The 13,343-nt window shown below is 41.4% G+C and overlaps 2 protein-coding genes across 4 annotated transcripts in view; one reads left to right on the forward strand and one right to left on the reverse strand.

The window, feature by feature from the left end:
• MAP2K1 (mitogen-activated protein kinase kinase 1) overlaps nt 1-10,175 on the forward strand; it is a 41,482-nt gene extending 31,307 nt beyond the window's left edge. Inside the window, exons 6-11 of the mRNA XM_054836619.1 lie at nt 1,723-1,847; nt 4,701-4,908; nt 5,421-5,485; nt 7,164-7,225; nt 8,246-8,291; nt 9,260-10,175. Of these exons, the coding sequence (XP_054692594.1) occupies nt 1,723-1,847; nt 4,701-4,908; nt 5,421-5,485; nt 7,164-7,225; nt 8,246-8,291; nt 9,260-9,373 (620 nt within the window). The 3' untranslated portion in view covers nt 9,374-10,175. The remainder of the gene's footprint in view (nt 1-1,722; nt 1,848-4,700; nt 4,909-5,420; nt 5,486-7,163; nt 7,226-8,245; nt 8,292-9,259) is intronic.
• Nucleotides 10,176-10,579: 404 nt separating this feature from the next.
• SNAPC5 (small nuclear RNA activating complex polypeptide 5) lies at nt 10,580-13,308 on the reverse strand. 3 transcript variants are annotated; one of them, XM_054836621.1, is made up of 3 exons: nt 12,985-13,308; nt 12,388-12,526; nt 10,580-11,764 (listed from the first exon to the last, which is right to left on the reverse strand). In XM_054836621.1, exons 1-3 carry the CDS (start codon nt 13,072-13,074, stop codon nt 11,742-11,744), a joined length of 252 nt encoding a protein of 83 aa, XP_054692596.1. In that variant the 5' UTR covers nt 13,075-13,308; the 3' UTR covers nt 10,580-11,741. The 3 variants fall into 3 exon arrangements, with proteins under 3 accessions (XP_054692596.1, XP_054692595.1, XP_054692597.1); XM_054836620.1 differs by having other exon boundaries at nt 12,388-12,477; nt 12,985-13,201; XM_054836622.1 differs by lacking the exon at nt 12,388-12,526 and having other exon boundaries at nt 12,985-13,303.
• Nucleotides 13,309-13,343: the final 35 nt, after the last annotated feature.

Below are 13,343 nucleotides of genomic sequence, written 5' to 3' on the forward strand. Positions count from 1 at the left end.
CCTGGTACACAGCTCCACAAACTGCCCAGTACCTCTGCTGATCTTAGAGGAGGAAAGTCTACTGAGAGCAGCAATGTTTACAAACCAGTTGCTTTTCTAGGGATGGGGAATTAAAAGTAGTACACACAAAATACATGCCCATATCCTCCCCCCTCCATGAGGAGGAAGACTACCTGGCAAAAGCAGCTGGGATTTTCTTTGCAGTGGAAAGATGTACACAGGCACAATTTCCTCTGTGCTAAGACTAGGGAATAGTTTGTATTGGATCACTGTGTGGATTTTCTACAGGCTGATGCTTGCTCCAAGCAAAGTGGACAAGCTGTAGGCTTGCTGTCCTGTAGGTGAGCCTAGAAGAACTTGTGTATACACAAATCAGCACAAAATGCTGTTTCCAGTGTGCCTGGACAGTTTCAGTTACCTAGAAAGGTGATATCAGCATCCAGAAAATCTAGCCACAATTTCCAAAAGTGGTAACTTTTTTGCGCTGTTTTGCTCTTTAAAAGAGGGCTGGGGGAAGAAACAGCTAAAATACAGTTTTGTCTTACTTTCCAATCTCCATGGATCTTGTTCAGTGGGGCATAACCTTCTGCATGGAGATCTTTTTCCAGTGATGAGGAGGTACTTTAGTATCATCTTTCCAGTGACATCTCGTTGACATCACAAACTAAGGTCAGTTCCTCAGTCACTGAAAGGAAAGCTACCTGGAATATATTTGTGTTTAAAAGTGAAAAGCGAATGAAAATATACTATAGACTTCTGGATCTGCTCTTGAATCTAAAGTGAAATTCTGATAAGCTGAGCTGATCTTTCTTCAAAACCAATTTATAGTACCCTTTTTTCTGGAGCATTACTTGCAAATGTGAGCTGTTGATTACTTATCTCAATAATGCATTAGTAATGACCAGCTAAGCAGCAAGATATATTAAAAAAAATCTTCTTACAGCTATAAAAGAAATACTGAACAATTGTTCTCTGTACCTTTGCATTCACAAATAGCTGTTATTAGTTGCTTAGCTACCAGTGACCCTTATTAAATTTCCATTTAGGAAAAGTGAGGAATTCAAAATCATAAGGGGGTTCTATCACAGATGAACAATCTCAAAGCATTTTAAATGCAGCTTTTCAATAGTAGGATAATTTTTTTCAGAGCTTTTAAAAAAAACCCCTGACAACAACAAACAAAAACAAGACCACCCCAAGAACTGTTTTGCTATAGGATGATTTATGCTTACCTACATACAGAGGTGCGAAGTTAAAGATGATGGTGTGGCTGCTCTAGTTCATTGACCTTTGTAAAAATAAATACGTAGGGCCTCTTTACTGATTATTTCTAGGCAAAAGAAGGTAATTAGATTTGAAAGCATAACTCTTCTTTATCTCAAATGTTAGTTATTGCAAGGAGGATGCAGATATCCAAACTTAATATTTGAAAGCCAAGAAACAGGGTGAAATTGAAACTTAAAACTAACAGCCTTTTTGCACTTGTAGCTTAAAAAATTTCTTTTTGTTTATCTGTATTTAAATAAGGAGCCTGTGAAATGGGCCTGGGTAGGGAACCAAATCTCTTCTCTGTGTATTCCCAGAGAAGGGATAGAACTGTGTTGTAGTTAGAAGGGAAACAAAAGGACGCATGTGGTAATTATCACCTTTCATGTTACTTTCATTGTCAAATTTCCCATTTTATCTATTATAAATATAAATCATCAATTCATTTTTTTCCAGATGTTAAACCATCTAACATTTTGGTAAACTCTAGAGGTGAAATCAAGCTTTGTGATTTTGGTGTCAGTGGACAACTGATAGATTCTATGGCAAACTCGTTTGTTGGCACACGCTCCTACATGTCTGTAAGTACAGATTTTATAGCTTTGAGTTTACTATACGTTATGGTAAGAGTTATCACAATTCCAGTAATCAAACAAGAAACCAACTATTGCTGTTACTACTGCCGCTCATAGTTTAGTGCTTCCTGCATTCCAGGAATATTCCAGTATCCTTTCGGATTGTGTGTGGAGAAATAACTGTTGCTAGAAAAGCCAAGCAATATGGAATATTATATAACATGACAAGAGACGCAATTGCATCTACATCGCAGAATCCAGTCGGTTAACACATTTGGGTTTTGTGTACGTGTGTCTTCAGGAAAAAAACAATGGTATTAATAGTTTACTTTCCTTATTAAGTGTGGTTCTCTTTCCACTCCAGCATTTTGTTGCAGTCACACAGGCAAGCTGCTGCCTCGCTAGTGATTCTGTTGTGATTGCTCCCAGGAACCCAGCACAGCTGCAGCAACAAGAGAAAGCATGGGAGTGGCTGGTGTGGACAAGGCCACAGCAGCTAATCTGAGACTCTTTACAGTGTGTTCTTTATTCCCGTGTATGAGGAATACCTTGAAACTGGCTCTTCAGAGGAACTCTTTGCATTATGTGAAAGTCACAGTTGATGGAAATAACAGATCTCTTTATTCTAATGTACTCACCTTGTTCAGCATACAACCAATTAACTTGTACAATCAGAGTGTTCAGAGATTCTGCTGTAGGATTGAAACTGCGTGGGCTTAAACTTACAGGAAAAAAGCATAATAATGCTGCTTCTGCTTAGCATTGGACCTGCATTTCAGTGTCGGAGACAGTGTTCTCTTTTTTTTTTGTCATTTAATATTGGTAACATACTTGAAATAAAACTGTGATTTATGTTCCCACATACATCTAGGGGCTGTTGCTAATTAGCAAAAAAATTCACAGCTGCATCTCTTCTGAGCCCTCGACATACTACTGGTTTTTCCTTTTCCTTTAGTAGAAGGAATGAGACCTCAGTGCTACTGGCCTTCAGTTTTCCTCAATGTATTGTTTCTACCAGACTGAGATTTAGCTTTACTCTGTCGCCATATGTCACAGACAAAGCCATGGTGGTGGTTTTATTTATTTTTTTTGATAGTGTCAGAAGTACCTTTTCTTGCAGTGTCTTCCTTAGAATACTTTTTCGACTAACAGCTAGAGAATTGTTACATGCCAAACAATGTCCTGTTCTGCCAAATGAAGGTGTGTACAATCAACAGTGCTTAACTTGAATGTATTTTCTAGATCTTAATTATTTTTGTATAACTACTACTGTGTGTGTTGCCTGCTTTTTCTCATCCACTCACTTCTTCCTTTACACAAATCTACTGTGTATCTTCTGTGTTTGGGCATTTTTATCCATTGTCCAGCAATTGTTTAGTTTATCCAGATGGCTTTGGAACTAGCTGAGGTGGGACACTTGAGAAATCTCAGTAAATGTGTTGAAACTAATTTAACAAAACTGCTGCCCATTATGGCAGAGGGAAGAAACTTTAGTTACACTGCATTCTTATATTCTATGAGAATAAGTTTCAAATTACATACACTTTTTCCAGAATACGCATATAGACAGGCAAGAATCTGCACTATTTTTGTAATATGAGTTTGATTTTAAAAAGAGAACAGAAAAGCAAAGTGAACATTTTCTTTGAGAAGTCTTAGTAAAAACTGATCCAAGGATCCAAGGATGATGGAGATTCACGTATTAAAAATTGCAGAAACTATCTTCAGCGTTTAACACGGTACTGATAAATCAAGTACAAAAACTAAGCCAAAGGAGTTAGGGACTAATCTTACGTTTTAGCTCTTTAAGCAGAAACAGAAGATGGGTACACTGAGCAGAACTGAGGATCTTTGGAGCAATGTAATTGGGATGTCTAGATATGGTTTTAATCATGATTCAACTGACAAAAATCCCATAGCTAAGTATCCTTCCAGTGTTCAAGTATCCTAAAAATAATACAAAATATATTTTTAGCTGAGTCTCTTACCTTTGTACGTTTTTGTAATGCTTATGTTACCATGTGTATATAATCTATCCAGAATTTGTGTTTGTCCCTTTCTAGTTTGTTTTTTTCCTGAGAAAATTTTCAATGTATTTCATTTTTGCTTGTCAGGCCATAACATGCAAGTGGTGAAGCTGGCAGAACATGCCTGTCTTCCTATCTTGTATATATTTTTCAATCATTATATCTCCAGGAAAGGTCTGTGCCCTGTATAATACTTTATCATGTGATCTGTATGTTATGTTTTATTATCATTTCAGTGGATTATAGAGCTCAACAGTTTATTTAGAAATTACATGAATATGGATCTAAACCTGCAGTCTGCATGTATGTAAGAAATACATTTCTGCTATAGGGAGCTATCAGAATAGTATCAGCTGAGAAGTGTCACAGATAACAAGATTATCACTCAAGCACCAAGTCACTTCTGGAGCCACAGAGAATCAATAAAATCCCCTTTCCTCTCTTTGCCAAAGCAGAAAACTAAGAACAGCTGCTCAGGGAAAGGAGGTGAATCTTTAGTTGCCCATACTAGTTTTGCTTTCTTGTTCTTTAATTATCCCATCATTTTTAATAGTTGCAACATTTAGATGTTATGCTAAAGTAGTAAACCAGCAACATAATAGCATCATTTTTAAGAAGTCTCAAAGTTATTTGCAGTGGTGGTATGCAATGGTTGTGGAACTTCTGGACCTCCAGGTGAGACCTTTAAAGAAAAGGTCAATAAGTCGCTCATTGGAACATGTCATACTAATAAGTTGGGGTTTCATCCCTCATTTTATCCAGGCTATTGCAGAATGCAATTTTTTTTTCTTTCTTGTTACAATACTGTCTCCCCCCTCTCTCTTTTTTGTAGCCGGAAAGACTGCAGGGAACTCATTATTCAGTGCAATCAGATATTTGGAGTATGGGGTTGTCACTAGTAGAAATGGCTATTGGCAGATATCCGATTCCTCCTCCCGACTCCAAGGAGCTTGAATTAATGTTTGGCTGCCCAGTAGAGGGAGATTCTCCAGTCACCGAGACCTCGCCCAGGCAAAGAACACCTGGTCGACCAGTGAGCTGTAAGTTATGGCAATCTCTTAAATTCTTCTCTAAGATCTTTCTCTGTCAGCTTAATGTTCTTCCTTACCTGATATTGATCTGCATAGTTCGGCTTTAAACTTTCAAAAAATTGGGATTGCATTGCGCACCTTGCTCAGTCTCACTGTGAGGAGGTATCTGAGTTTGAGAATCAGAGAACTAGAGATCCTTTTGTTGTAACTGAGCTGTTCATGAGCACCATTAAGATCCCGGTCTGTTGTTATGGTTCACCTCTCTATGATGCAATGCTGATCAAAGTACAGTAGGAAGATTCCCAGGGAAGTCCATAGTTTGGATCAGACCTGAAAACAGTGTCTCCTTGCATGAAAGTATTATCCTGTTGCTGTTCCACTTTTTTTTTTTCATATAAATCTACCTAGTGCTAGCAAGTCCACCATGTAAGAACAGAGTATATGACTGTTAGCTTCTTAAATACTTCTACCATGGGAGGAGAGTAACACTGTATTCTTCCACTTCTACAATTTCTTCTTAGCCTATGGACCAGACAGCAGACCCCCAATGGCAATCTTTGAACTTCTTGATTACATCGTCAATGAGGTAATCAACTATTTGCACGTGTATTAATACAGTTGTAAATGTTTAAAAGCATTCCAGAATTTGAGGAGGTGTGGGGTTAGTGTTAGGATAAGCCAGGTCTTCTGGTCTTTTATTGCTGCAGTATGAGACACATCCTTGTTATGTGTGTTGGCTTGATTTTAAATTATTCCTGGGAAAACTTTCAGTTCATTTCTTTTCATCCTTTAGGTAGGTTTATGGGTTTTCCAGACTGGATCGTGTAACCTGTTAGGACAGTTAATAGCAAACAGTATGATCAAGCATATATAAAACTGGGGGTTTACTTTGTTTTAGTCCTACAATCAATCTCATTTATAATACTGTATCTTTCAAATAGCTGAGCTACGAGGCTAGTTAATAGAGATTGGTATTTTACAATTGATAGTCTGCTTCTAGTGACTTCACAAGGGCTACTGAAACTCGCATCACTCCACTGCTTGTGTCCTTCAAAACAAAAAAAGCTCATTAGCTGTTGTTGTAACAGCTGGATAACATAATTGTTGCAGGTGAATGAAGGATAAGAAGTGCCTGGCACACCTATTTCAAAAGCACAGTTGGTGCCTCGGTCCCTGCAAAGACTAGCATTGGTCATGCTACTGTACACGCGCTAATAAACCGCTGCAGTTCCTCACCTGCATGCACAATTCTCCTCTCACATTACAAACCTATTTTGCATATTCTATAATACTTTTAGTATGACAGCACTAACTCTTGGAATAGAGTTAGCATTGGGTTACTTAGGATACTGTGGTGCTGCTCTTGTAGCATCCCTGAGGAGGTCAGTTGTTTAAACTGAAAAGCTGCAGTAGTTGAGAATTTGGCAAGATTTATCTTCTGTCACCTCTGCTGCAGCGCAAGCAATCCTCAGCGTGAGCTGCTACATCCAACAAAGCCTGTACACCAGTGAATTACTGAGTGCAGGCCACGTCTCAACCCTGTGCATACAAGTAACCCAAGCGTAAGTGCTTGCAAGACCCATGGTGCAAGAATAAAAACTTAACCCTGATCCTATAGCAAATGTCGTGGAGAACAAGACAATAATATGCAGGCTTATATAGTAAGCTTCTTCTTTCTTTAGCAGAATTCTTCTTGAATTCAGATCCTGAACAAACTCATTCCCTGGGACAGAATATTTAGATCAAAATATTTATGGAACTAATCTTCCTTTCCCCAAACTGGAGATTAGCAGTAGGGAGAATAACACAATGCTAATTACTGCCAGCTGCTCTGAGTGTTTAATGACTGTTCAAGGCTGTGTTTAACCCATTTCAGGTGTGTGTATAGGGGAAGAAAGGCAAAAATCCACAAACACCCTGTACCATAGAAACTCTCTGGTCTGATTTATTACTGAAACACCTCAAATCCAGTAGCTGTGAGAGTAATAACCAAAACTAGTCAGTAATAAACTCAGCATCTTTACTTCTATAAATCATATGACAGCACACCCTTTATTCATATGCATGGAAGCTGAAGGCTGCCTGACATTTGCTTCAGAGCTCAGCTTTGCAAGAAAGCCTGGGCAGTGTCAGGGCTGTGTTACTTGGCTTTACAGCTTTACCCAGGTGGAGGACACGGAATTGGTAGATCTCTGGGTAGATTCTGTGTCATCATGTATTAGTTATGCTGAATGACTGCTGATTATTTTTTATTATTTTTTAAGCCACCTCCAAAACTGCCCAATGGTGTTTTCGGTTCTGAATTTCAAGATTTTGTTAACAAATGGTGAGTATTTTCTTCATGGCTGAGTTGCAAAGGGAGGCATTTGGGATCAGCCCTGCTGTTTTACTGTGTCAATGACTTGGCAATCTGAGTCCCTGCTTGAAGGTCATGGCAAATGTAAAGTAATTTCAGTTAGCATAATCTTCTTTCTCCAACTGTTAATGTGCCTAAAGCTCATTTTACGGGCACCAGCTCAACAGTGTGTGCATCCAGAGAACCCCAAAGCTGAGAGATGTTCCCCTCTTTAAGATATGATCTCTGCTTCTGTGTGCAACTTAATTAGTAATTTCTCAGTGTTGAAGACACCAGAGTATTTACGGACTTTGAGCATACAACACACTTTTAAAGGAGGATCCTCCTTTAAATGGGTAACCTTCACAGCATTCACAGTGACTGTTCCATACAATGCAGAAGTCTCGTGGGCTCCAGATGCTTTTTTTCTTTCCCAGTGCTTCACTGAACTAACATCTTCACCACACCAGTCATTCTCCCATCTATTTACTCTTCCAGTTGCACTTCAGTGATACCTGCACTGAACCAGTATATTCAGTGCTAAGGAAGGCAGTTCACTGCAGCTTGAAAAGTTAGTTTGTTTATTAAAAGCTGCATATATTTATTTACTTCTTTTCTAGAAGGAAGAGCAATACCACAATAGCCGTACTTGATACTGAGCTTGAGAAGACTTAGGTAAAAAACTTAAGGGATAAAGTGGCTCATAGTGTTGAGGTTTTTTTGTTTAAATGGGAATTTGATCTCTCCAGCTTGGTTATAGACGCTCACTCCTGCCCCCACCAAACAGTATCGGACAACTCAGATTTCATACCTAAAACTCTACCTGTGAAACCTACAGGAGGGAATTCCTTCCAGACCCAGCTGTGTGTGTGAGAGGCACTATGTTACCTAATGCTTTTATCTGGAGTGATATCTTCTTGTGACCAAAGCAGTGTACTAACATGCTATAACTTGACCTTTATTTTAAAAGATAATAGTGTGTAACTTGTGTAACACTTTTTGTTTTCCTAGTTTAATTAAAAATCCTGCTGAGAGAGCTGATTTGAAGCAGCTGATGGTAAGTGAAAGTTCTTAACTTGAACTAAGAGTGCTCTTCCATGCAGGTTGGGTTCCTCAGCTGACCTGAGACCAGGATCGGAGCATATGGCCAAGCGTGTAGTTTGTGGCCTCTGGCACAAGCAGCTCAAACCCAGTGAGGGAGGGCTGTTTTTCTGATCCAGAGATCAAGGGGCCTCAGGCTTTCACATGCTCCTAGAACAGGGAATGTCAAGGAGACCCAGACTGGTGGGTTTTGGAGTCTGCCATGTGATAATGACATGAGTAGATGACTTAAGGCTATTAAATTAATTCGCAAAAGAATTCTCTTTTTTTTGAGTTTATAAAGTACATAGATGTTTACTTTTAAGAGGACAAAAGAACAAAATTCCACACGCCTTATGGACTACTTAAATACACTTTTATCTGTTGGGAAACATAAAATTTGTCTCTTACCAGCTTTGTCTTGCAAAATCTGTAGAACTACTAGACATAAACAGATCTTGCATCATTTTCTGCATGAAATGACCGTATCAGTTTCAGTGGATCATTTCATGGCCTTAAGTGTAATGTTAGGACTTAAACTCTGTTTTCTGCAGTACTGGGCAGTTCTCCCTGCCCTGATCCTGCTGTACAGTAAGGGTGCAAAATGCAATCACCCTCTTACAAAAAGCCTTTCTGTGCACAGGCAGACATTTTCTAGAGTATTATCTCAAGGGGCTGAGTCACATCCTTATCGTGTACTGCGGTGTAAGTGTTGTGCAGTAGGCACTGTGGAGGCAGTATTCCTCTGGAATGCTTTGCAATGTGTACATTTCATGTGCTGGTTATTTCAGTAATCCTGCAGAAAAGCTCTCCTGGTCACTTCCTGTGGCTTGCCAAATGTTATAACTACTTGAATACCGAAAATAAACTGGATTTATTGTAGTTGATGTTGTTAAAAAGTATTAGAGACCAAGTGCTTGAATAACGATATTCGTCTCTGCTCAGATTCATGCTTTCATTAAGAGATCTGAAGCGGAGGAGGTGGATTTTGCGGGGTGGCTTTGTTCAACCATAGGCCTTAACCAACCGAGTACACCCACGCATGCTGCTGGAGTCTGAATACAGAAGAGCAAATCTTGTACTGTACATCTGTTAACAACAATGCTATTTTGGTCCTATTTCCTCAGCTTGTACCTGTTCAAACATGTATTTCACCTCTTAAGGAAGAATGTCTTTATAGCATGTGCCAAATGGTTTTAAATTTTGTCATAAACTAATTGGTATTGTATTGGATTACATTCGTTTACTGACCAAAACGTTAAGATGTTTAAGTTACAGTGCTTGCTGGTTTTAAGTGATTCTGGATATTCTTTCTTAATGAAAATATCACTGGGGGCATTTGCCCCCAGCTTGTTTGAACTTTATCAAGATTCTTTGTAAATCGTTGGTACTTCAATCATGCTTACCTAATCTCCCACGCAACCAGGGTTAGGGATGCTCCAAAACTGTATCTGTCGAGCATGCTTTCGCTGCTGCCAAACTGTATCTGAAAGTTAGGCCTAATGGCTGATTTTGCTGTTGTTTAGAGATCTCTCTTTCCAGGTAAAGAAGGCAAGAGCTCTGCATTTCTTGGAATGTACAGGGCAATATTCTAATTGTAGACTTGTTCATATTTCTATATTTATTTTTAAAACATATCATACTTGGATTTAGTGATGTCTGTCTTTCTAATTGATTTTTAAAAGTTAGTTCTTGGAAGTGTCCTACAGAATCAAGACAAAGATCCAGGCAATTTGCTTTCTTTTAACCTAAAAAATCATGACAGCTGTGTTTAGTGTCTAAAGTGTATGAAGATCCTCTATTGTTTTATTCTCTCAGATGTTTAGCAATGAATTCTCTTAATAAATATATTATCAAGTAACTTCTTGAAGCTTTTTTTTTTTTTTGAAACTCAAACTTAACCAAAGCCTTAATCTGTGCCACAGAACAGGGAGAGGTGGGTACAGCTATGTGTCCTCAGAACAAAGTCTTGCTCTCTGAACAGCTGCACTATAAAAAGCTTAGCTCTTTGAAATGATGCTTGAGACACGGAAATGGCTGAAGTTCCTTCCCAAAAGGAATTCAAATCATTCTAGACATGAACTTCCACTTGGCTGACACTGTGGAGTAGCAGAGAGGTACAGAGTAGCCCTCTTCCACCCAGTGGCAGTAGGAAATGACTTGCTGACATATCCAGGGCTTCCCTCAGCTTGTCCTCACTTGAATGTGACGGTTGGAGGCTATAACTATTTTCCTTTTAAGACAGCTGATAAAGTGACAGGGACAAAGCTGACAAAGTTACTTTTATTGTCTGTTTTGAATCAGCTTAACAGAATTTGGGTTTCTGTGCTTTAAAACAAGTCTTTAACAATAACCAGCTGCACCACATGGTGTCTGTACTCCACAAGGAGAAAGAACATACTGTCATTGGTAAGAGCAGCACTAGCTTATTACTGTATGATTAGAAGAACCATGGAGGGGACTTCACATCACTTTCTGGTTTATAACCAAGTTCTTAAACTCCTCATACTCCTCCTTGAAGCTCACTTGAAAGCAGAAGGTGGATTTGCATTGATTTGAAGTTACTGTCAGGGTAAAAAAACCCACTAATTTAAAAATAATAAGTCACAGGGACCAATTCTTACTGTACAATTTGTGGACAAATAAAAGGCTCATTGGCTGCTACTCTGAAAGAGCGTGACATAAAATACTGTGCTGTCACAGACTGATAGTACTTTAGAAGAGCACCAGGAGGTACAAAGAGGTTCCCACGCCCAGGATTAGGCTGATGGTGCGGTCCCTGCTCCTCCCCATGTACCAACATCTCTATCACATTTACAGGGAGCATAAGTCCAGGTTTCCGTGTAATTGAGATCACAACAATCCTGGACACATCTTTTCTCACTGTACATCTTAACATTCCCAGTTTAAGCAGATGAGGTTGTAATATAATCATTGGTTCAGCAACCAGCCTCCAGGCCTGGTTTTATTTTTCAGCATCAGGAAATAAGAACAGATGAATTATTGCTTTTAGTGTACATGTTAAATTAGACTGACGTGATTAATGACTTCTCCCATCCACCTATAAAGATGTAGTAAGCTACATGGTAGGTTTTAAGTATGGAACAGATTATGCTACATATTTCTGCAGCAAATTTTCATTCTTTTAACATCTGAGTCAAGATGTGCCAAGGTTGTGACATTCATGTGTTCTGGTGGAACTTCCCTAGACTAGACTCCAGGAGTCTTGCCTATCATACAGTTCATGTACAGGACAAAATGAAAATCAGTTGCTGAATTTTATATGAATGAAGAAGAAATTCCTGAGTCTGTATTAAAAACCATCTCTGATTTTTTCTCTCAAGAATCAGATTCTTCCTCCTCTTCCTCCTCCTCCTCTTCATGATTTTGAAGACTTAGGTGTAACTCAGTTTGATTGATTGCAGCCTCATTGTCCATCTGCCCAAGAGTCTGTCACAATAAAAAAGTTTAATTTTCAAGACCAGCAGCAACACCAAAATACTTCTCAAATCACCATTAAAACTGCACAGTCACATGTTCTTTCAGAAATTTGGTACTAGAACTGTTGGCTGCAAGAGCCTGTCCCAGTGACAAGCACCAGTTCTCCACAGAAAAGTTTCAACTAGTTCAGGCTGACCATATATTCAGTAAAATGTTCCGAAGACAGCTGCACCACCATCCCCTACGATCAGCTGGCTACACCAGCACGGCCAGTTAAGTATTAGACACAATGCTTAATGAACGGCAACCTGAAGCTATGTGAATGTAAAGCAGGTATTTCCCAACTGCCCTGGAAACAACACGCTGCTTTCAGGGATGGGAAAAGTGAAACCCTCGAAGCACAAACCAGCAACAAACCAGAGGGATTTCACAGCTCAGCTTTTTGGTTAAGGAGCAGCACAAACAAGGTCGACATTAAGAACTCCAGGTGAAAACCATGCACAGAAGCACCTACAAGCCTCTCAAAGCAATACAGTTCTCCTCTGCCCTCCCCTCCCGGTCGCTCCTGCCGGCTCACCCCATCCGAGGGGAAGCCCGCTCCCCTCTTTTCACTGGCCGAGGCCTTCCCTTACTTTGTGTGCCTCCTCCGCAGCAGCTGCCGCAGAGACTGTTCGGTTCTCCTCCCTGGCCCTGATCATAGACTGCAGCGCCAGCTCTTCCACCTGCCCGCAAGGGAACACAGAAGCCTTTGCAGTAGTTATTTCTTGGACTCTATCATACACAAATTAAGTATTTTTGAATAATCAGCAACAGGGACACCAAAGCTTTTAAAACTTGTTTCCTGACTCCTGAGGTTCAATTCCCGCCGGACCCCGGCCGTGTGCGGGGACTCAAAGGCCGCACCCACCCCCCCCGGAGCCGCGGCCTGGCGGCAGGTTGCCGCTCGCTCACAACTCCGGAGCGTTACGTGCATTAAACCAAACCCAACCCAAATAAAAAGGCGGAGGCGGGGCGGGGGGGGGGGGGGAGGCCTGGCCCGGCCGCGCTCCCGCCCGCTCCGTCCCGCCGAGCCGCGCCCCCCTCCCCACCCCGGGGCCGCGCCGCGGAGGGACGGGGCCGGGTCGGGCTGGGCCCGGGTCGGGCTGGGCCGGCAGCGGCCGCCGCCCGCTGAGGCCCCCGCGCTCGCTCCCTCACCGGGCGCCGGCGGCCCCGGCCCCGTGCCCGCTGACCTTGAGGCGGGTGAGCTGGTCGTGCAGCGCCGCCTTCACGCGCAGCAGCGTCTCCTCCTCCTTGCGCAGCTCCTGCAGCCGGCTCAGCATCCTCCGCCGGGCCGGGCCGCGCCGCGCGCGTGGGGAGCCGGGAGCCACAGCGCCCCCTGCCGTGTGGGGGGTGGAGCCCCGCCCCCGCCTGACGTCACGCCGCCGCCATTTGCACGTTTCCGGGCGGCAGCTGCCACCGCGCGGCCACTTCTCGTCATGGCCCCACGCGGGGCCGGTTTAAATCAGGGAAAAGGTGAAGCCCAGCAAAGGCCATCGCTACTTTTTACTCTTCTTTAGAGTTTCCACTTCAAAACCCGCCCACAACTGCG

This window comes from Grus americana, chromosome 10 (genome assembly GCF_028858705.1).
Source record: "Grus americana isolate bGruAme1 chromosome 10, bGruAme1.mat, whole genome shotgun sequence".
NCBI lineage: Eukaryota > Metazoa > Chordata > Aves > Gruiformes > Gruidae > Grus > Grus americana.

What these genes read in the sequence shown, in the direction of transcription:
- SNAPC5 (XM_054836620.1), bottom strand. Translation starts at nt 13,074, where the DNA reads ATGCTGAGCCGGCTGCAGGAGCTGCGCAAGGAGGAGGAGACGCTGCTG. An exon ending in ACCAGCTCACCCGCCTCAAG is followed by an intron (nt 12,478 to 12,984) that starts GTCAGCGGGCAC and finishes CCTTGCGGGCAG; the next exon opens with GTGGAAGAGCTGGCGCTGCA. An exon ending in CTGCGGAGGAGGCACACAAA is followed by an intron (nt 11,765 to 12,387) that starts GTAAGGGAAGGC and finishes TTATTGTGACAG; the next exon opens with ACTCTTGGGCAGATGGACAA.